This window comes from Caretta caretta, chromosome 5 (genome assembly GCF_965140235.1).
Source record: "Caretta caretta isolate rCarCar2 chromosome 5, rCarCar1.hap1, whole genome shotgun sequence".
In the NCBI taxonomy this organism is placed as follows: domain Eukaryota; kingdom Metazoa; phylum Chordata; order Testudines; family Cheloniidae; genus Caretta; species Caretta caretta.
In genome coordinates this window covers 115279452-115303601 of record NC_134210.1, presented here as the reverse complement: position 1 = coordinate 115303601, position 24150 = coordinate 115279452, and the positions used below count along the sequence as shown (strand labels likewise).

Below are 24150 nucleotides of genomic sequence, written 5' to 3'. Positions count from 1 at the left end.
CAGCCATTGAATACTTGTCTGGCCTCTCCATAATTTCCTGCAAGTGTGAAAATTTAAAGAGGAAAAAATGCTTAAAAATAAACATTGCTATTTGTTGAAATTTATTTTAAGAAAATCAAGTTCTGCCCAGCCAAATTATACGGGAAGAAATCAACTGAGCTGGTCACTCCTTGCTACAAAAATGATAGTCCTGCCATAAAAGAAAAGGAAAGGAAATAGTCATGTTTCTTCCGACACACCCCTTTTTCAAAAATTTGGCTGAGTCCATTTTAATAATATTTTAGCAGTTGGTGTGCGGCTGCAGGGGCCATTCAACACTATCCTATTACTCCAGCTGTAGAACCTTCAATGCCATCTCCCTAAACCTTCAGTACAGCTAAACTGACTCTGTGGCGTGTCGTAGGTAAATGTAACTTTTGTTATTTTGACTGTCATGGATGCTTTAATATGGTAAACGCTTTCGGGGTGAGGTTTCTATGCAGACCTGGTCTACTGTAGAGCAGAGGCCCATGACTTTTTCTTGCTCTTAGGAGGCTATAGACATTTCATGTATAAGGAGAAGTCCTTTCTTGGTAACTTTTCAAACATCTGCAGAACCTTGTCACATCTTTATCTCTGCGATCTTTTAATCTAAAAACAGTTAATCCCCCCGCCCCCCTCAGTAAACAAAATTTATTTCAAAGGGAGGCGAGGGGGGGAGTGAACTATCTTCAGTACATTTTACAGCCTACCAGGGAACAGCTCAAACATGATAATAGCCTGGCTTCAGTGACAATATACGCATAGATCATGTGCTTAAGTATGGCATGTTTCTGCAAGTAGTCTTTTGGCCAGATGTTGGGAGTACATATGGTATCCCTTCTGTCCTCCCCGTCCCCCATATCAGCACACGCACTGTTTTCTCTCTCATAGCCTTATCACTGTGTGCGTACATTTTCTTTGTGGTGTTTTGGATTTTTCCTTGTAACCTTTAATTCCAGGAAGAGAATGGCTTTCCCATTTCTGGGATGAGGTGAGAGCAGCATCAGTCTGAAAAGACTGATTCCAGAATCAATGGGGCAGGGTATATGAGGTGGTGGTTAATCTCTGCTCCCTTCTAAAAAGTCACCATACCCCCACCTGCCTTTCTGGAAGGGGCGTCGGAGGTGGCTCCTCCGTTCAGTCAAAAACAAAATTTAAAAGCACTGGGGAACTAAAGTCATTTTGTATTTGTTTGCACAGAGAACATATACAGAGAAACTTTAAGACTCAGATTAACTTGACTACTTTGAGTTCTCCAAATGTCTAGGGCTTTGAACTAGTATTTTAATAACGTATTGCGGAAAAGACTAGCTCACATTCAGAGAGGAAAGTGTCTATTTAATTTGATTTTGTACTTTGTGTAGGGTCCTCTTTTTAAAGAACCCTTATTTTCCAGCCTTTCGTGAGCATGGTAGGTCTGAACTGCCCAGGAGAGGTAGTGCAATGAAAACCCAAACCTTAATCTCTGCCTTTTGACTGCTGATTAAAGCAAGTAAGTCAGAAAAGGAAAGCTCAGTCTAAATCAAATTTACAGGGGATAAGTCCTTCACTTGCCACCATCTGAACTCAAGCCCAGAAATTCCCCTTTCCCACAAGTTCACGCTGAGGTTCTACCCTAAATGTTACTGACAGTGGACAAGCAGAAAGTCATCTCTTCTGTCCTTCACAACCACGCTCACTTAAGCAGCAGCCAATATTTGTCAAAGATTGCCCACTCCCATTCCTTTAGTGACTGCAGAAATTAAGGAATGTTAATCTTGGCAAAAGGCACCCGAAAGGTGCCTAAAAGAGCTTATTGTCCTAGAATAACTGCCTGGTAATGACATTAGATCCTCCAGCAAGTTTAAGAAGTAAAAGAAAATCAAAACCCTAGGCAAGTGCACACTGTTTTTCTCCCACTCGTCCTCCACCGTGAAGGGGGAACAATGACCTCAGAAACCGTTTTTTTCTTTCCAGTGTGCTGTGAGTTATTTTTTCAGTGGCAGCATGATTTTAATTCTGGTCCTGGGATTGAACATAACATAAGAATGATCATACTGGGTCAGACCAAAGATCCATCCAGCCCAGTATCCTGTCTACCAAGTGTCCAATACCAGGTGACCCAGAGAGAATGTACCTAACAGGTAATGATCTAGTGATCTCTCCCCTGCCATCCATCTCCACCCTCTGACAAACAGAGGCTAGGGACACCATTCCTTACCCATCCTGGCTAATAGCCATTAATGGACTTAACCTTCATGAATTTATCCAGTTCTCTTTTAAACCTTGTTATAGTCCTAGCCTTCACAACCTCCCCAGGCAAGGAGTTCCACAGGTTGACTGTGTGCTATGTGAAGAAGAACTTCATTTGTTTTAAACCTGCTGCCCATTAATTTCATTTGGTGGCTCCTAGTTCTTATATTATGGGAACAAGTAAATAACTTTTCCTTATTCACTTTCAGTCCCCCACTCAGGATTTTATATACCTGTCATATCCCCCCTTAGACTCCTCTTTTCCAAGCTGAAAAACCCTAGTCTCTTTAATCTCTCCTCATATGGGACCCGTTCCAAACCCCTTATCGTTTTAGGTGCCCTTCTCTGAACCTTTTCTAATGCTCCACCTGAAGAAATAAAGGAAGTGCAACCAGAAGACCGACCAGCCAGACACTTTTTTTACCTTCAGGAGCAAGAAGAAAATTGGCTTCCCTTTTCAAAGAAGCCACTTTTACACAAATAGGGCTGTCATATTGGGCTTCTGTCCCAGGTTGTCCACAGACCAGCCACTGGGAAGATCGAAGTTGCACTAGATTAGAGGGTTCTTGACAGCTCAAACTACAAGAAATTTTTTGGATGACTATGCTGACCTCAACTCTAGACAGTGTTCATCCAAGCCACTTACTTGTGTCAAACTCTTAAGCATGCCTGCCTATCTCCATCAGACAGCTTCTAGAGTGCATCTTCTGCCATTTCCAAAAAAGCCCTTCCATTTGGGTTCTTAAGAACATGCCAACAGTTTACCACTGGTTGGCTGGTCAATTACATGTACATATTTTTGGGAGCCTACCTATAATTTTTTGAGCTCATCATGGACACCTATTGCCATAGGACATTACCAACCTCAGAACTCTGAAGGTCATGTGGATTCATTAGCTGTTTATAAGAAACAGAGACCTTCACAATTACTCTCAGGTGGAGAACTATCTGAACTGTGAAAGCATGCATAATTCCTCTTAAGGTATTTAGAAGTGCACATCACCACTGTATTGATACCATAACAAGTAACTGAAGGGCACAAATTTCCAAAAAGCAAGAAAGTGGCATGGTACTTAGCAGACACCAGTTACATACGGGTATAGACTTTGAAGACTACTTGTGAGACACTGGAAGCACTGACTTCCTGGTGGTGATGGTAGAAAATGCAGTATCAAAAGTTGTCTTGTTTTAGGTAGGTTTGGGAGGATTTTGACCGTCTCTAATAGGACGTTACATATGTTGGTTGAGGTCCCGCTGTATAGAACCTACCTCTGCTTCTTGACCACTACGTCGTAGGGCTTGACAGTTGTCTGACAAGCTCAGCTCTCTTGTTGCGTCACTGATGGGGAGGTAGACTGAAATAGCACACTCCATGGTCAAGTTAGATCCTTGGAAATCAATTGAAGGATGCTAACTTACACCTGGAAACAATTAAGCTGCCTGCTGTGTGTATGAAGCAATGGTGTGATGTTTCATCTGTCTGTCCTGCCCAGGAGATATCACTGCATTCTATGTGGGTTGTAGCCCTCCATGTATCCATCTGAACCAGAGGTAGAATGAGTTGCAGTAGTCCATATTCACATCCAGTAGGGAGGGATGTAGTTTTCTTACCAGATGAAGATGATGGAAAGCATTTCTTGCTACTGCTATTTGTGTCTAGTTTAAAATTGCCTGAGAGATACATATCTGCTTGATGAGAGGTTAAAGTCCTTGGCAGGTGATGCTTGTTGTCTTAAGTGCATCTCATCAGGTTTATCTCTCTTGTCTAGGGTTACCTTGAAGCAGCTGCTTTTATCTATATCTTTCTCTTCCAGACATTGCATTATCAATGTGGTACCCTTTTCTTTCTCTAGGGAAGTTCAGATTTCCTTTCACAATGCATGGGATTTGCTCACAGACCAATCCCAAAATTGAGACTCCATTAAGATTTCTAGAGATGATGATGATCTGCATCTAAATCCTCCCTTGATAAACTAGTATGTGAAAACTACAGCATTTCTTTCACTTGCCATCATGCCAAACAGGACCGATATAGAATAGTCTTGTAATTAAGCTACCTGAACTGGGACTCATGAAATCTGGGTATGTTCCCAGCTTTGCCACAGATTTCCAGCTGGACCTTGGTCATTTCATTTAATCTTTGAGCCTCAATTGTCCACTGGTAAAATGGGAATAATACTTGCTTTCCCCTCACTTTGTCCCTTTTGATTGTGAGGTCTTCAGGTGGGGATTGTCTGAACCCTGCCTAGGAGAATGAGGTCTGCTCTCAGTTGGGGTCTCTGGAATAATGCTGGAGTTAATTAATAAATAAATAAATCGTACCAAGTGTCCAGTGGAAAACTTCATGATTAAATACAAAGTCTTAATACCAGGAATAGTTCTGGACTTCCTCTACCAGTGGGCAACCAGAGACTTTAGAGAGGAGTATCACTTGAGATCCTGCCTACAGAGTGATTTTAAATCATTGTCAGCCTCTAACTTCTCTTCCTCTTCAATGTGAACATATCCTGCAGTGATGCTACAGTGCTGTTACTAAATAAAGGGAGAAACTAGGAAACCTTTTTCAGTGGGTAGGCATTCACCTAGAGTTGCAATAGGCTGAATGTGTTCTGGACAGTTGGGCTAAACAGACTGTGCACCCTGAGGAATGATCCTTTAGTTGTTCGATCTTTCACTGGATAACCTCGGTGTTCTGTAAACTGTACATTGATTGGTCTCTTTTCAGCTGGGAACACTTTAAAGACTAGTGGATGTTCTGATGGGATCACCTGGCACATCTTTATCAAAATTTCTTTCTGGTCTTTGTAATACATAAGATCAAGAGGGACTTGCCCAGTGTGGTACAAATGTATCCGCCTTGGTCTAAGAACTCATGGTTCTAACTGCTATATTTGGCAACACAACCAACTTTGAATTTTCCACTTAGACTTGCTCGTGCACGCTTGGTAAGAGAACCAAAGAGCCACGTGACCCTTGTAACATGGCTGCTGATCCAGGTGTAAAGAGACAGCAGTTTAGGCAAAGTTATCACAACTCTCCTGTTAATCTTGGAACAAATCCATATCAAGGACATGTTCAGCAATTAAAAAACAAAACCCTGTTTTTGTTGAATGATGCACTGAAAGAAATATCAGCTGCAACATAGCCCACATACAACTCCATGTTGCAGTCCCCACCTCAGCCTGACCCTAGAGCTTTTGGCTAATACCCCTAAAGAGCCATGTAGCAATATGTACTATAGTCTCCTCTCAGATGGAAGGATAGTTGACAGCTCACCTCTGTGTTGCCAGATCTGGTTCAAATCATTGCTGTCTGATGGCTGCCTGGCAGTTACAGCCCAGGCCCTAATGGGCAAAATTGATACTAACAGGGACCGTCAGTGATGGTCCCTAGTCTTTGCGCTGAGACTGAATGGACATGAAAAAACTGTTCTCTTCAATCTGAGGTGATCCGTGTCAAGTCAGAGTTGACCCACACATTGGAGGGACAGTGTGGGAAGCCTTCACTCCATTTGTCAGTGTTTGTCAATCTGGTACCTTTAATGAGCACCAAACTAAAATAACAAGACTGTCTCCTAAAAGATGGCACTAGGCAAGTCCCTAGATCCTTCTGGTTCATATTTTAATGGAAATGATCCACTGCAGTGCTGGCTGTAAATACAAGGTCTGTGATGGAACATAGTAGATTTGGCTCTAGTATTCATTTAATTTACACTCCGGGATGGAACTGTGTTAGGTAACATTTAATAAATGACACTCTAGTTTTGCAGAGGTTGAGTTTAAACTCTCCTTTATAGAAGGAAATCTAATTGTTGTGTCTTCAGTTTATGTACTGTTGGCTAAAACAAATGCTAGAGTGAACTGGCTCTTCTGACTTGAGGAGATTCATCAAAGTTAATTTGTGTTTAACAAGGTAACTTGATATATATGGAAGATTTTATGCTTAAAGCAGTGGTTTTCAGCCTGTGGTCTGCAGACCTCTGGGGGTGCACACACTAGGCATTCCAAAGGGGTCTGCACCTCCATTTGATTTTTTTTTTTTAGGGATCTGCAAATGGAGGGGGGGGGAGGGAGTTGAAAACCACTGGCTTAAAGCAAACAGAATGCTGGAAAATGCAACTTTTAACGTTCAGGTGGGGGGCAGGGAAGAATTGCTCATTCAGAATGAAATTGCAGAAAACTTCATTATTTATGGTTCTAAGGATTATATTAAACTAACTGACTGGCAATTGGGATTTGAATTTCTCTCTTTAGTGTTACAGCATCTCATTACTGGTAGTAAGGTCCCAGAGGAAGAGTTCTTGATTCCTGGCATCGAAGCAGTTAAGTACTCCTAATCAGAACCAAAAGAATCTGTTATAAGAATAGCACTTGAGAACCTCAGTGTAACCATATTAAAGAATATTTCTTTGCCTTTTGCTGTGCAGGCATAGAAAGGGGAGTTCATAAAACATCTGTGTGCTCAACCCCTCTGTTTTGAACAATTTGCTTCTTGAAGCATGTTCCTGTCCCTATTTTCAAAGCCAATTGGCAATTATTCCTAAACAGATACCATCTATGACAAATTTCAGTCTGGAGTCAATTTGTGTTATCAGGCTGATGGATCCTGTGGCAGTGCAATTTATTTAAAATAATAAATGTATATCCAAGGGTGTCAATTTTAAAGAAGTGAAACTGCAAGAAAGTTTTAAAAGTAGAAGGAATCCCTGTTGATGCAAAGAAACGCTTCTAAAAGTGTCTTCAAGTGATAAACTACTCTTCCTACGCCCCCTCGCTCCCTGAAAATATGGACTTGTCATAGATTACCACAGCACTGAGATGTATGCTGTGGTAATCATTGGTGCCAAGGAATTGGTGAAAGTTCTTTATTTGTGGAGACAATGTTCTAATGTTCTCTCTTCGCACTTTTTTCAGCAGTAATTTGCGTTAGTAAGAGAACAAAAAGCTGAAATCTAGTAACTGATTATTTTTAAGAAAAGCATAAATCTCTTCATTGGTCACTGAGATTTGGAGAGAGTTAGTATTTTTTAAAAAGTAGCTAAAAATACATAGCTTCACTGTCTTTTCGTAGCCACTATTTCAGAGATGCTTTTCTAAGAGCCACTGTCTTTGCTGTTTACGCTGCAGTTTGTAGGATAATGGAAAATTCCACTAAAACTGTTCTTAAATTGGTGTCTCCAGAGTAGCAGCCTGTTGAGCGTTGTATTATATGTATCATCTTTAAATATTAAAATTGTAGGCTTTCTGGCTGCCTCTCAACTTAGATTGTGTGCCGAGTGGTTTTGACATTGCATAACCTTGATCTTCAGCCATTAAATATTCACCTGTTGAAATATCTGTGGAAGTTCATTTTTTTAGCTGTTAGTTCAATGCATATAGATTGCATGAATGGACTGCATATGGAATCATAGTTAACTAATTATTGTACTAACGAAAGCCTGGAGAAGAGATACAGGGTGGGAATAAAGAATAGGAGATACTGTACAGTTACTGTACTGTAGGTAAAGCAACCAGTTTCTGTGGATTTTCTGTCAGTAGGGTTTAGAAACTAATTAGCAATCCCAAGTAAGCAAATGCTCCTCTTGCAATAGAGTTGGGCCATCTGTTGATACCAGTCCTTTCTTCTTTCTGTGAATGTCTTGCATTTTTCTTTAGGAGCACTAGTTTTGTTAAGCGTATATTATCAGTTCGGCATAATTTTACGAGGAATCTTCTGTTATATTTGAGCTTCCTGTCCCTTCCTTCCTTTTTTCTTTAAACCTTCTTGCTCTTTCCCCTTAAAATGACTCCTTTGACTTCTGTGAATAAATCGCTAATGTTGTACTCTTTAAGCATTAAACACTTATTTCTGTCAGTAGTCTGATACAGGATCGCATTTCACTGCTGCTCTCTCCTGTGTAGCTTTCTGTTAATTGGTTAGAGGAAGGGGGCATGTCATTCAGGTTTTTTTCTTTTCCAGCTTTTGTAGCTGTTTGTGGCCCAAATACCCTTCATTTTTACAATGAAGCAAACTTGTAAGAATTGCACGTAGAACAAGACCGCTATGCAATGCAACTCTTTCCCAAACAGTTTATATGAAAGGGATTGCCAGGAAGAATAAATGAAAGAGGAAGTACTTTTTAAAAATGTAACTTTTGGTTTTCTTATTGATATTACAAAAAATGCATCTGAGATATGTAACAAACAGGGCATATTGTCCTATGGGTCTTGGTGTACGACTCCTTTATGGTGGTTTTTGCCTTGCTGGCAGGGAGGAGAAAAGAGAACTAGGGTCCTGCGTTTCTTCAAGAACGGGGGAGGAACCTTATTCTGAATTGGCGCCACTGCTCTGTATGGAAATAATGTGTATTTCTACCCAATCCAGCCGAATGGAGACAGGCATGGTTTTATTTTTTTAACTGAAAAATCTTGCTGCCATGTCGCCTAAATATCCACACCTTCCCCTGATGTGTCTGCTTTCATGGCATAGAGCAGATCTCTTCCGTCTCTCTGAGCCTTGTGTACGGGATTCCTTTCTCCTAGGAAACTAGTTTACCTCCATGTTTTTCGCTCACACTTGGGAAACATGAAGTGTAGGCTTGAAAGAGATGCCTTAAGTATTAGAAATCCCCCTTACTGTTCACCCAGTGTTTATTCCTCCCTTTCCTCCCCCATAGTATTAAGTAGTTGACCTACTCATGTAGCCAGCAGCTTAGTTGGCTCCTGATGTACAGCAGTGTGAATTGAGAGAAGAGGGGTGTCAACCAAAGGCAGGTCTAGCATCTGACGCTGACTTGCATCCCCTCCCAGGATTACTATGGAGGTCGCAAGCAGGGAGGCCATTGCCTTAGGGCTGCTATTAGTGCTGTTTTTTGAACCAGTAATGTCATTCTGCTCTTTGCCAGAGCCTCCAAATGAATCTGAGTACAAACTCCCTCACTGGGGCACTGCGCACACAACTGTGGGAGATGAGCAATGTGTTGGATGGAGAAATACCAGCCCTCTTAAGTTTCAGAGTAGCAGCCGTGTTAGTCTGTATCCGCAAAAAGAAAAGGAGGACTTGTGGCACCTTAGAGACTAAGTGTACATGCAGCAGTGCTGTCTGGTCTTCAATGCATTATTTTGTTTTTAGCAGTACAAAATTGAGTTGTCATTCTCTGTGGATCAGGCAGTAGATAATTAGAAAATGTCTATTTATAGAGAAGTAGAAATATCTGGAATTCAAGTCTAATTGAATAGACTTAACAGCCTATTTATAAATGTTGGGCTAATTATGGTTTGTAGAAACATCTCAGTGGGAGATGGTATCTGACCTGCAGTCACCTATTCCTTTATTTGTAATAAAATAGTCTAACACAAGATAAGTCAATACTCTTTCCGTACATAGTGCATGGATGTGCTTGCTACTTTCTGTGAGTGCTGATGTCTAGAGCAATGGATCCAAAGCAGGCGAGAGGGAAATCTTTGTTTTTTGTACTTGTAATTTTAAACTTGGTATGGAGCCACTACTTTGGATAGAGCATCCCTGTATATATCTAGTATTGTCGCTGTTTGGTTTAGCATGGGGTTCCCTTATCTAGTGACAAAGGAGAAATGTCAAATTGGGGCTGAAGTGTTACAATAAGGCAACACAGCTAATGGTACCTTTTGTCAGCCCATTACTCGCAGGGCCATGTGTGCTCCTCAGCACAAAGGGACTGAATTCCTTAGCTGTTCTGCAGCTCCAGGGGATGGTCTTGTCCTGTCAGAGTTAAAACCAGTTGAGCCATGTATGGTAAGTTTGTGCTGTTCCTATTCTGTGGACAAAAGGACATGAGGCTCTAATTCTATTAATACAGCATCTTTTACAAGCACTAAATTTGCACTCTTCAAAAAAAAAAAAAATCTAAAGTACTGTATACCACAAGAGGCAAAGTAGATATGGAAGAAATGATATGGTTATACCACATTATATGTACTAGTTTACTGCTCTGGGAGACTAGAGGACAGGTGTTTTCAGCTACCTGAAATTGTGGGTATTCTGGGTTCTTGTATGGCCCTCGTTAGCAAATGAGGAGCTCACAAATCCTCGCATTTGTATTTATTGTACTTATGAAGCATCTAGCTAGGCATAGGCCAGTCTGGGTCCACAATATAGTTCAGCACGTTTTAGAATATATGGTTAATCCTTGTTCTAAAACTCTAATAATGATAAGCTGCCACTAATAAGTGAAGGATTGAAATCCTAACTAGATTTTCTCCTTGTCGACAAGAACACTGGACATTATCTGTTTGTCCTTTAAATGGAAAACAGCATTAAGGTTACCTTAATAGCATGGGTACAGAACATTTTTTATGGGATTTAAAACAAAATACCCTCAGTGAAGAGCCAAAGCTGCCTGATTTTTAACCAAGATGTTTTTGAGAATTTTCTACTTTATTTCTCATAGTTGTTTTGGATTGGATAAATGTCAAATAAGTGTGTGGGGGAGGGGGAATGATTATCAAGATGGATAAAATGTAACCTCTCTAGCTACCCGAAATGGAAAGATGCCAGATGATGCATTCTGCCCCTCCTGCCCTGTTTGTACAGACTTTGATTTTGATGCGACTTTAGCAATAAAGGTGACAGTTTAGCTATGTTGACTTCAATGGGAGTGCTGGATGCTCCGCATATTAGGAAATCAGGCTGCAGCTTTAAGGGCTTAAGGATTTAGGAGCCTGCTTTTAGGCACATAGTCTTGAAAACCTTCGCAGAAATGTTTATCCCCATTGTAGCGAGGTGTCTTGAGTAGTCAGTAAAGTAACTGGTTAGAATTCCCAATATCTGATGTCCAAGAGAATCCAGAGAACTTAGACTATCAGTCAGATTTGGTTGGGGGACCCTAGCATTGTTTCAAAATGTGCAAAAAAACAGCATGGCTACTTATTCTTAAAAATAGAGTTACAAAATTATCTAGCATTTTTAGCCCTGTTTGTCTAATTCTGACATTTAGGAAGGTTTGTATTTTATTTGGGGGAGAGTCATACAACTGTGCAATAGGAGCAGGGCAACAATTGCAATACTGAAGTAGCAAAGCTGCCAGTGTGTTGGATTGCCTTTCTTAAGGCATCTGTGGCCCTGATCTCAAAGCTAACTTTAATTCTTGCATTTTTAGTGTGTAGGGAGAATGAAATGAATGGATAAAAATGCAGCAGATTTTTCTGATAAAGAAATGGATAGGATATTTTTTTCTGTTTTAATCTTATCACAAAAGGGCTTAAACTAGTGTCAAGAGCACTTTTTTTACTCCAACAGCTGGCTTAAGTGTCCATTCACACACCATTCTTCTCCTTTGGAATACGGCTCTGGAATACGGCTTTAAACTACGACTTAACTGGCTTGGGGTACTAAATAAATCCTATTCCTTTGCCTTGTGGTGGTGTTTTGGTTATTTCAGGGCTTTGGAACTGTGCCCTAGCTCTGCTCCAGCTCCAGGTAAAAACCTGCAGCTCCACTGCTCCGGAGGTGCTCCGGGCTCCGCTCCAAAGCCCTGGATTATTTGACGCTTAAGGCAACATTTGAAAATTAAGTTTTAGCTCGTTGAGCAGTATTTTTGTAATTACCTTGTAGTCATTTGAATAAGTGGGCGACACAATTTTTTTTGTCCCATTTCAATCATAGTCTGAGTAGTTTTTAAAAAAGAAAAATAAATTACCCTCCCTTTCCCAAGGTTTCCTATGCGCGACCAAGTTCAGCTTCTATCAGAGATGCAAATTTGTACGTCAGTGGACTTCCAAAAACAATGACCCAGAAGGAACTGGAGCAGCTCTTTTCTCAATATGGACGCATTATTACTTCTCGTATTCTAGTTGACCAAGTCACTGGTAAGTAGGCAGCTGCTCGGCACTGTCTCTTTCACTTTCTCAGACTGGCAGGTTGTGAAATATTCCACCTTCCAAGGCAGCAGACTTGCATCCAGAACATATCAAAGGTATATGTGGGCCAGAAAATGCAATTTTCTGCTGGAATTCTTCATAAATATGCATGGACAAAAATAGATCGGGAGTGGAGTGAGCCAGCCTGAGTCATTTCTACCCTGAAGGTGCAGGTTTGAAGCCTGTTCCATGGCTTGTAATAAATTTACAGCTGCTATAATCTTCATTTCCAAGCTGCTGCGTGAAAATAGTCCCCATGCTCCTTATAAAATGCTAATAAACAATCTTTTTATAAAAAGCAAAATGTTATGCAGTAATGCACAGCTAGTTCTCTCAGGCTAGGATTACACAAGACCCGAACTGGTAATTGCTGTTAAGACTGTTTTCAAGGTTGCATCATCTACTATGTGCACACAGAAGAATAGGAACTTTGAGATCCTTAGGAGCAGATAAATTCTGTACTTAGCAGGGCTAGCACAGGCTAAAAGCAAACTGGGAACTCTGGTAGGTTAGATACTTTTATTACCATGTGCCTCCGATACAGACTGGATGCCACAAAACGTCCAACGGCATCTTTTTACTAGTCCGATTCGGACAGGATGTCTCATTTTTCTGTATACTCATGACGGTTCAACTGGCTGACTTGAATTTCAGAAGTAGTATATCTTCTGTCTACACCAAAGTTCTCCTATAAAGGCTGGCACAGAACATCAAATAAAAAAGGAGACCGTTTTCATGGACTGTATTTAAACAATGTACAACTAGTGCTGGGGCATAGAAAATGATTCTCCTCTCAAAAACCTTTCAGTCCCTTCCGTTCCCCTGACCACTTCATGTCTGTTTTTTTTTCCTTTCTGATCGCATTGACCCCCATAGTGACCGTTTGGTGGATGGAATGTCCAACTGTAATATCAGTGTTTGACAAAATCATGGGAAAGAAACATTTTTTGACCTTTCTAATTTGTTCTCTAAACAGGATATAAAGTTGGCTATAAAAGAAAAGTAAACTCAGAACTTTGTTGAAAGCATAACACCAAATTTAGTATGTTTTATGTATAATAGTGTGTGAAAACTTACCGATAATTAGTGTGCAATTGCATGTAGGTATTGTATAGCTGGAAAAACTGAGAGATGCATATTGCAATCTGCCCAAGTGAAACACCAATTTTGTGGTAGAGCCAGAATTAGAATATGCAGTTTTCCAGTCCCAAGACCTACAAACAGTCCACTAAATACTCATTACGTTTCTCATGAGTATTCATGTGGAAATAGCATGTATGATCTGGTACCAAAATAAACAGGTGAATAGACTTCTAAAATGTATAAATATACAGTGTGTAGTACACCCTAATAAATACAGTGGGTAGAAGACCCTAAATACACATTCTCATACGAATTAATGTAAGAACTGTTTTTATCCTAGAAAAGTATTCTGCAGCCTTCTAAGAATGTTTTTACACTATTTTAAAGGCAAAGGGAAGCGTTAGATTCAAAATGATCTGAAGAATAATGTTGTGACACAAACTGACAGATAAGAAATGCAAAGTTGAGTCTGTGCCATTCAGCTCTTTAAACTTCCTTACTCTTTGTTCCTTGTCATTTTGATGTTCTAAATGGTCATTGATTGATGATAGAATTTCTTTTTCCCTTAAATAATTTTAAGAGCTTGTGGACAAACTTCTAACTTTTCCTTGTCCTTTCGCTGATGAAACAAAATGCAGTAGGCCTCTGAATAATTCCAATTTCCTCCTATTCCCATTAATTTGTCCAAGTAAAGTGAATTCATTTTAAGCCACTTGTTTGAGGTTTAATGTGCTCCTTAGTCCTTCCCTCTTTTTTTTACTGTTCGTACCCTCCTTGCTTTCTGCCTGCACCAAATGTTTCCAAGTCACCCCCTCCCTTCCACAATATATCTTAAATCTATGGACAAGGAAAGCTGGAAATAGGCTCTTTTGTTGAGGGAGCTAAAATGCTGTGCAGTGAAATATTGAAATCCTGCATCAAGTTTATAGGAACATGAACACTGACGATTAAAATAGCAGAAATTCCCATTGTTGCAACCCAGAATCTGTACTTCAGTCTTGAACGTGGCACAATTATTGTAGGCATCCTTTCTCCAGTGCACCCTAAATGGGCTGGAAGTTGGGGGGATGTTGCTACAAGTATTTTAATTCAAAAATAGTTTAGTCTTTTCCTCCTTATCTAGTCTACTGTATGGCTGGTTCTGAAGTCTTTTTCAAAGTGCCAGGTAAAGACAAGTGTAGAATCAACTGAATTCAGAATTTTTTTCCCCTCTAACTGCTTGAATCCTGTCACAGCTAGAATTCCCTTTCCCCTCCCCGATCTCCTTTTGCATACAAAGTGGCTCAGATGTACTGTGTGGCCTGTTGTATTTGTAATTAATAGGATTGGGTAGTATTAGAAAAGTCACATTTTGTACTTGTTGCCAGAACTGAATCTCTGCTGTGGAAGTTTCTTGTTTATGGTAACCTGTAAACCTACATTTAATCTTCTGCATTCTACAAGTCCCCTGAATTAATCAATCAACATGTGCTTCTTTCACTCTATGCAGGGGTATCAAGAGGTGTAGGATTCATCCGATTTGACAAGCGGATTGAAGCAGAAGAAGCTATCAAAGGTTTGAATGGGCAGAAACCTCCAGGTGCCACAGAGCCAATCACCGTAAAGTTTGCTAACAATCCAAGCCAAAAAACCAATCAGGCCATCCTTTCCCAGCTGTATCAGTCTCCAAACAGAAGGTATCCAGGACCTCTAGCTCAGCAGGCTCAACGCTTTAGGTAAGTCAAATATGTTACGTTTATGGCTGAACCATTGAATTCTGGAATTGCCACGGGCCTGTCCATTTCAGTTTCGTCCTGCCCCATTCTCTTCCTGAAGTGATCCGCCCCTCCCCGCCCTTTATATGAGATTTCATATTTTTGAAAGTTTTCCAAATGCAAGGTGCAGAACAATTTAAAAAAAAAAAAAAAAAGCACTGCTGTCTACTAGATATTTAGAAGCTCTGGTCTGGTTAAGCTATTTAATTAGCAACATTTAATGTTAAGCCAGGATATTTTTTCCCAAGCCGGCATCGGTAGAGAGTCATGATTTTTAAAGTTACTTTTAATTTCGTAGGGTATTATTGACTTCATAAGCAAGTCAATTCAGTTAACTTTGGTTTAGACCATTTAATTTCCTCCTTGGCCATATGGTGTGCCACAGCCAAAACATGATCCCCCATCCTACCTTTCACTTACTTTTTTTGTGTCTAGTTAGAGATCTAAATTCAGCTTGCCATATATCTCCTTGTTTGACCCTACACTTCCATTTTTAAAATGTAGCCACATATCTTGTGTGGTGTGTACTTTTTTGGTGGATCTTTTTTCCCATGCTTTTGAGTTTACAGCCATAAACATTTCTCAGTGATATTTAGTGTATCAAAAAGGACAGATGGTGAGAAACAAATACTGTATCTACATTCATAAACCCGATGGCTTTTTGTTTTTCTATCAGTGATTTTTTGCTTTTTTTTTTTCCTGGTGTGTGACTAGAATGCATTAAACATTGAAAAACTTAAATATACAGTAAAAACAGTCTTCGTTCTCTCTAAGTAAAAACTGGATCAGCTGATATCTCCTTGAAAAGTGTACACACAGTTACAAAAGCTGCAAGCTGGCCACCCTCACTAGAAGGCTGAATGCCCAAACAAACATCATAGACCACATTTTTGGCAGACGTTCTAAATGTTTGTTTACATCTCCGCTAAGCAGATCACCAGCGACTACAGTCGTACAGCTCCACAACCTCTTGGCATTCAGTGCTGGTGACATGAAGTGCCCCCCCCCCCGGCCCCGTCCAGTAATGCTCCGGTGCTGACCAGGCAGTCTGTCTTAGGGGAAAGGGTAACTGGTTTAATTCAGTATTCAGTGGATTTCCTTAACTAGGGTATAAAAAGATTATTAAGCTGCAGAAAACCGCTGAATATTGAATAAAAATAGACTTGCCCTTTTTCCATATGCAGACTGCCTGCTCCAGTGCTGACTGCAGGAGTGGAAATTGCACTGCTAAGACGACACATCCCAGAATGCACTGTGCTGAAGTAAGCTCATGGGGGAGTTGTTTTGTGGACCTGAAAACAGAGGTAAATAATTCTTGCTGCCAAGGCCTCTGTCTTGTGGCATTCAGCACCTTCTGGTAAGATTGGCCATCAAAATCCCAGAGTCATTTCTATTTTAGGTACAGTTTTTTCCATTAAAAAGTCTGTTTTCTTCTTATAGCCATTATAACTGAGGTATCTTTAATACCAGTGGTGTAGTATCTGTACGTGTTATCTCTTGAATAGTGATCATGGTGTCTGTCCCAGTCTTTTAATCTAGTTATGTGAGTAATAGGGATATGCCAGCTATTACTATTCCCTAAAGGATCCCATGTGTTCCAGAGCTATGGAATTTATCCTGTTCTTAGATCCTGGAAAATAATTTTGCAGGTTTAATATAAAATCTTCCTAGTTGATATGGTTGCAGAAAGAGTGCAAACAGATGCAGTGATGTCTGCTTGTGTCTGAAAGCAGCTTGAAACAATTGCTGTGAGGGAAATGTGAATTGTCCTATCAAACTCAACAATAAGGCATAGTATTTGTTGTAATATTTTTGTGTTCAAAACACTCTGCAGACACTAATTGAATCTCACAAGCTGTGAGTTAGATGGAGAAGTGTGGTCTTCCCTATTTTTACAGGTGGGGAAGGTGAGGCAGAAAAGCGAAATTACTGGCTAAAGGCCACACAGTGAATCAATGGCAGAGGCAGGATTTGAATTTGGGGCCTTTTTGACTTATTCCTCCAGAACATGCTGTCTTGTCAATAGGGTGTTAACTTTTAAAATGTGTCATAATTTTACATCCATTATATATATCTTAGGGCTTGTATAGCAAACATAATTGTAGTATATAAGCTCTTATTTCATTTGTTGATTACTTCACGAGAAACATCTACCCAATATGTTGGTTCCATAATCCCCAATATCTCTCAGTAAACTTCCCTCTAATAGCTTCTGCTGTGCAGTTACATGGATTTTGATAAACAATTTGGTAGTATCCTGAAAATGTATGGCCAACGTGAAATTTAATTAAATTTCAAATTGAAGAAGACAAGGGATATTCTGTTGTACTGATTATATTATCAGGCCCTTCTGAACTGTGTCGTGTTGAGTGCCCAGAAATCAAGGCATCCAAAATCACTCTTGAAAATGTTGTCCCTTTGTTTTTAAATGTAATCTGAAATGCTCACTGAATTTCCAGTCTGGTGCACTGGAGCACTGTAGAATCCAGAGCCTCTAACTCAGGTTAAGCCAAGCTCACCAGTGCATGAAGCCTTACTGTGGTCATGTCTGCACAAACAAGTAGCTCTGCTGTAAGAACAGCTGCATAGCTATACTAGTACAAACCCCCTCAGGTGGATACAGTTACACTGGTATAAATGTGCTTATAGCAGTGTGGCTTTATTCCTGCACAGGAAGGAGAATAAGATACCTTTATATTCGTTATTCATGCATATAATAATGCAGCCCCTTTATATGAACACAGTTATGCCAATGTATCTATACTGGCTAAACGGTGTGATGTTTTTAGCCTACATAGTTATACCAGTACAACATCTGAATGTAGACTAGACCTTATGTGGTAAATTTATTTCCTTCCGTGAGGTGATGCCTACTGAGGGTTCTCCTTAAATTCGTTTCTAACTTAATTATAGAAAAATTCCATCAAGATTAAATGTCAGTTTAAAATTCTGCCTAAATAGATTGACTTAATTTTTAAAGGTTTAGAGCAGTTTTAAACATTTGTATCTAAGTTAAGGCACCCAAATAAGTGCCCTGGGTATCAGATATGCTGAGCACTTTCAGTTCTCAGTATAAATACACAGGAGGTGAGTGGTGAATGCTTCTGAAATTTAAACTGTTTAGGTGCCCCCGTTTGGAAAACTTGGCTTAGTTGTTTTGTAAGTTCATTTTAAAACACTTCATAGTATGATACAAGTGTATTGTACAGGAAGTATGAGTGGGGAAGGGACACTGATTAATATAAAGAACTTAATTGTGATGTCCTTCGGTTTTAATGGTGTACCAGTCGTAAATTAAAGCAAGTATGATCACAAAATGCTAGTTCATGACCAGTGGTTCTTGGGTAAGTACTGAGTGGGCCAAAAACTACAAACTCTATCATGTCGCACTTGAAAAAGCCTCTCCTTCCCAGAAGTTGCTGTAGCTTTGTTTGAAATTAAAATAGAATTTTTAATTATGCTACTCATTTCATTTTGTGCTTCAGAAAACGATAAAAATGATAGCAGTGTTCGCAGATCAGAATTTCTGGGTTACTGAAAGTTGGAAATAGGAAATCAAACTGCGGTGATGTAATAGTGAAATTTATTATTTTGACGGGAACTTGGATCTAGTCTTCATAGTTAGAAAATATTTAGTTTTATTTGTTCAGTTATGAGCGTAGCTTTGAGTTACCACAAGCAGCAAGCCTCCTTTTCTTTCCCATTATAATACCTACTAGGAGGTACCTGCTGTTGCTCTTCAACTTAATACAGCAGTTGGTTTTATTATTAAAAAAAAAAAATAGAAGAACAGATGCAAAACTTTGTCATCATTCTTAAAAGTAGTTTGACTGATACATTCTAGGAAGATCATAGCTCCATGTATTGCAGAGAAGAAGCTTGGAGCAAACTGATTTTTCTAAAGTTTTCAAGAGAACTATATAACGCACATGACAGTATTTCAGATTTCTTACTATTCACAAATAGCAGTCGTGGGGTAGGTTTCTTTGGGACTCTTATTTTTTTTTCTTAAGACAGCTCAAATACAATACCCTGTGTTGGCAATAGATGACTAGAATAATTGAGATTTCACCTTTAGATTACAGGTTCAATCAACTCAAGTGAGTAGATACTGAAAAGTTGCAGTTTGATTGTTCAGTGGCATGACATGATGTGATTTGGTGATCTCAGTCCATGTTCTATTGGATATGATCCCATCACAAAACACCTTCATAAATGGTGCTCATTGACAGTCTCAGAGAAAAATTACTGAATGTACATTGGGGGGGAAATCCCATTTTGCCCTTTGAGAGTAGTTCCCCTATCTTCATCCTCCCTTTAAATAGGTGTTCAATGAGATGTTGATACAAAGCATTATATTGCCTTTCTGCCGGCAGTATAGGCATTATTCAGGCACTTCCCAATATAAACACATCTTTTGGTCGTCTTATTAAAAGAAGAGTGCACTGTGGATGTATGTCCTAATGTGAACTAGGACAGCTACTTAATTTTTTTCCCTCGTTTAGCTGATTTTAACATCTCACTCAGCATAAAATAAACCATTCCCTTTTTACTGAATGTACAGGCAATTCATATTTTGTAGAGTCCTAAACTGTAAAGTAAGAGGGAATATTCTGTTTTTTTTCCCCTTGGCATGCATGAGTTTTCCCAGAAGGAAGTTGGAGTCTTTCCATGGAGCCTCACTGTTTGAGAATCACATGGTTAGATGTTGATTCATAAGTTTTAAATCTTCAGGGATGCTCTGGCATCCTTGCGTTGGTTGCATTCCACTTATCAAAGGATTTGCAGCTGGGCAAGGAGGCATTGACACTGCTACTTAACAAGTTCTGGGGGAAAAGTGTAACGCTAATAGCAGGTCTGCCTTCCTACGTTGGAAATAAATTTCCAGTAAAACAAGAACAGTGGAATTAGGGTGACCAGATGACGAGAAAATGTCGGGACACATGCGGGGGGGGGGGAGGGGGCATCCACAGGCTCACCCCCCAACCAGGGCTGGCTCCAGGTTTTCTGCTTCCCCAAGCGCAAAAAAACCCCAAAAGCCGGAGTGCTGCCGAAGCAAAATATCGGGACAAATGGCGTCCTGACCGTACGTCGGTCAGGACACGGGACAGTCCTGATTTTATCGGGACATCTGGTCACCCTAAGTGGAATTGAGAATATTGAACAATTTTATGTTTTTATTTCTATAATTTGAGATAAGTGTTCTAACAACTGTCAATAATAGAGAAATGTACACTGATATGGGTACATCTATGCTCCCCATCAACATAGTATCAATGTCTCTCAATAAGAGCTGAATCTTATATGAAAGCTGATTTTTCTGGAGAGCTCCAGTGAGCTTGTGGTCACTGGTGACTGCATAACTTTCTACGCTAATCTGGAGACTAGAAACTTGTTTCTACACACGACTATCTGATGGAAATGTGAGCGTGCATGTTGTTTGAGGACATGTGCCTGTTCTTGCAGTAACCTCATGTATTGTAAGGTATGTCACAGTTCTTAGCAGCTTTCAGACTTCGCATACACGTTCTGTGGAATACAGTTCAAGGAAACTGGCAATAATATACTGAGTTTCCTTAGGATAGGAGAAAATCCAGAGACTGAATACTTTGCTAAATGTTTTGCAGGTTGGACAATCTGCTCAATATGGCTTATGGAGTAAAGAGGTAATAAAGAATCATATTAGGTTGATAATAACTTTTCCAACAAACTAGTTCTTTAGAGAAAGTATTTTGGAGTATTGTAAATACTTTTTTTTCCCCTTAAGGTTTATGTTGGGTTCTTTTTGCATGTCGAGACATTCAACTGAAACAGTTTTCATTTTCAGTCCATCGTTCACTAAAGGGAAAACCTCTTGTATCTATTCCATGGAATTCCTCTTGATTTTTATCATTAATCCTCAAGTTTTTGGCATGGTTTTTCTTTTTTTTTTAAAATGTTTATTTCTTCTAGCCAGTCACTTGTGTAGTGCCATTCAGCATTGTGCATAATCTCCGTACACTTTGAATGTAACTTACAATGTGAAATTTAATTTGGTTGGAATGTTCATGCAAACTGTAAATAGTCTACAGTTGTTTTAAAAAAAATAGCTTTGGGGGGAACTGACTGTAAACAGCCCCTCTTTTATTCTTATTCTTGATTCTTTGTTTCCCACATTGTTTAGTAGGTTTTCACCAATGACCATTGATGGAATGACCAGTTTGGCCGGAATTAATATCCCTGGACATGCAGGAACAGGGTGGTGCATTTTTGTGTACAATTTGGCACCTGATGCAGATGAGAGCATTCTGTGGCAAATGTTTGGACCCTTCGGAGCAGTAACCAATGTGAAGGTCATCCGTGACTTCAACACAAACAAGTGCAAGGGTTTTGGATTTGTGACTATGACCAACTATGATGAGGCAGCCATGGCAATAGCCAGCCTGAATGGATACCGTCTTGGGGACAGAGTCTTGCAGGTCTCCTTTAAAACAAACAAAACGCACAAAGCCTAATGAGTTATCCTCAATCCATTTATATATGAAAACTATACAACAAAGGCAAGTTAAGAGAAACTTTATACATTAGTAAATGTCTTTGTAAGTCAGTGTTGAAATGGGGATAAAATGACTACTTAGCATCCTAAGAATATGTGACATTTTTTTATTGCTAGTATTTGAATTAAAACTTCTTAAATATCTTTTATGTTTGAATATGGACAAGAGGTACAGGGTTTTTACCTGTCACAATGCATTCTATTGCCTTCTTTGGAGAAGGTGGACCTTTTAAAATGTTTCAGCTAAGGGAAGAAGTTTCTTTTCTTTTACATAACTGCCTTGAACATGTGAGTAAATATTGAGGCTTTGTGTTGTAATCCCTAACTTGGTTGTTTTATGTTGTATTTTCCTGATTAGCTTTGTGTTTAATTTACATTTAATGCATTGTTGTTTTGTCTGTTCAAGAAAAGTATTTTGAAGTTTACATTTTATTTATAAAGTTATAAACAGTATTTATTTTGTAATTATGATTTGGGTTGGGGATGGGGGGGTACATTATAATAAAAGCTTATTGTAAGAATACTGGAGAACTTTTCGTAAAGCAGTACCTTGCCAAAGAGATAAGAGCCTCTTTGATGTGGGTTTAAAAAAAGCATCTATTTTTATAAAAAAGAAAAATTTGGAGAAACTTTTTACTGGTCCTGGAACAAATATTTTGACTTGAATACTTTGAGAAATCTCTTCATATGACACCTAGTGAGCTTTTAAAACTTACCAGGAAATTTGCAATGGTTGGGGGAAAATTTAGAAAGATTTATGATGTAGAAATACTTTTGAGATCTTTGTATTAAGAAGTAGAATCAATGGGAAACACTGGTGGTTTCATTGTTGTAATCATCAGTGAAATCTCTGATCATCCTGGTTATTATGTGATAGGTGGCTCACATTAATTTGTGATTTTGAAACAAATGAAAATTAAAAAAAATATATATGAGCAGGCAAGAAATTTAAATTACCGAGAGATGGGGGAAAAAAAATCTGTTCTTCCTAAAGAATTCCCTTCAGATAGAGCTCATGGTGTTTAGTGATGTACTTGCAGTATTGTTTGAAGAATTGTTTTGTCTTAAGAAAAGACGTTGCACATGGTTTGCGCTGCAGCAAATCAGCGAAAGCAGTCTGAGTTGGATATATTTGAAAGTATTTTGAAAGTTACGTTCAAGGCTAACACCTGAGCTTTGTGTAATGTAAATAAGACCTTGCGTTTATGAACCTTTCAGCTAATTTTGGTTTTGGTTTATTTTTGACTTATGTTGCCAAGTGATGTTCAGATTTTGAATGTTTTCGTATGAGTTTTTTCCTTTGTAAATGGCATTAACATTGTTACTTGAGGTCTGCTTATTCATTTTCATTGTCCTGAGGACTTGAATTTACAGTGCATCAGATTTGTTGCTAATTTTGTCTGTAGATAGTCTAGCTTCAGCTGTTTATGGTGATGCTACATTTTTGTTTATAAATATGTTTGTGGTAAAAATGAGTATAACCATAGGATTTGAACAAATTTCCTTACATTTTTCATACAAAAATCATAAATACCTGTATACTATTAAATTTAACTTTGTATGATGCTTAAATCACTATTTGGGGAAATAAAAGTCTTTACCATGTATTGAAGAAATTTAAGAAAAAATACAAAATATTTTCTGATTAGCATCTAGCTTATAATAAATTTTTTAAAAAGCTGAGGGCTATAATGCCTTCACCAGGATGCACTGACAACTATATAGTTACGTCCTGCTTTTTGTATAAACTGAGATGCTCATATGCTTCCCCTTAGAACAAGCAATGTGCTATGCATAACATAGTTGTACATTATCTTTGCAGTTGCTTTTGGTTCTTATTCTTTTAGACTGTAGTTATAAATTTTTCAGTATAGTACAGTACATATACTGTGAAGCGCGTGCTAAAGTGAATAAGCGAGTTTTCATGCTGACCCACTCAATGCTATTCAAAACTCAATTGACTTCCTGAGCACTCTCTCTCATTCTTAGGTGCACTTAGATTGTTGAAGCTTATCCTCTGCATTAAAACTTGTATATACTTTAGAAAATATAAAACTTTCCAATATGGGGAAAACAGTAGCTACATGCTTCTTTCCTATACTACTGTAGCAAACAAAGGCATTGATGAGAAGGCATGTAAATTGGGTTTCACTTTACAGTGTTTATCAGAGCACTTAATAAAATGTAAGGCTGGTATTTATTTGAAGTTGTACAGTATTACTTCACATCTGTTGGAATAGAAAATATATTCTGTTTAGTATTTAAGAGGCTGTACATGTTTTCTTTTGTGTTTGGATCCTTTGTACTTTTTCATGTTCAGTACATCAATAAACAAAGTTGAAGGGAAGACAGTCTGACGAGCAGATCTTTTTAACTTTTTCCTCTGCTTTAATAGCTATGCTTTCTCATTGGGTGAAAGGTTTTCCTCTAGTGGACAGGTTGATCAGCAAAGGGGCGGGGGGGAATAATGGAGCCAAATACTGCTCTCTGTTAAGTCAGGGTAAATTCAGAATTGCTCCATTGGTTTTACTGGAGTTATTCTTAGCTTGTGCTGGTGTAAATGAGGCCAGAACTCAGCCTAGTCTGTACAAACCAAATACATTTTTTTGTAGCAAGCTGAGATGTTAGGTCATTTCAATAGCACGCATTG

General features: G+C 39.0%; 1 protein-coding gene across 18 annotated transcripts in view; it reads left to right on the top strand.

Annotated features, from left to right (window-relative positions):
• Positions 1-23847, top strand: part of ELAVL2 (ELAV like RNA binding protein 2) — a 168432-nt gene extending 144585 nt beyond the window's left edge. For 16 of the 18 annotated variants that reach the window (XM_048850767.2, XM_048850766.2, XM_048850782.2 and 13 more), the window contains 4 exons: positions 11924-12077; positions 14701-14926; positions 20593-20631; positions 21129-23847. In XM_048850767.2, coding sequence (XP_048706724.1) covers positions 11924-12077; positions 14701-14926; positions 20593-20631; positions 21129-21459 — 750 coding nt within the window. In that variant the 3' untranslated portion in view covers positions 21460-23847. The remainder of the gene's footprint in view (positions 1-11923; positions 12078-14700; positions 14927-20592; positions 20632-21128) is intronic. The other 2 variants (XM_048850769.2, XM_048850768.2) reach the window with 1 other exon arrangement.
• The last annotated feature ends 303 nt before the right edge of the window (positions 23848-24150 follow it).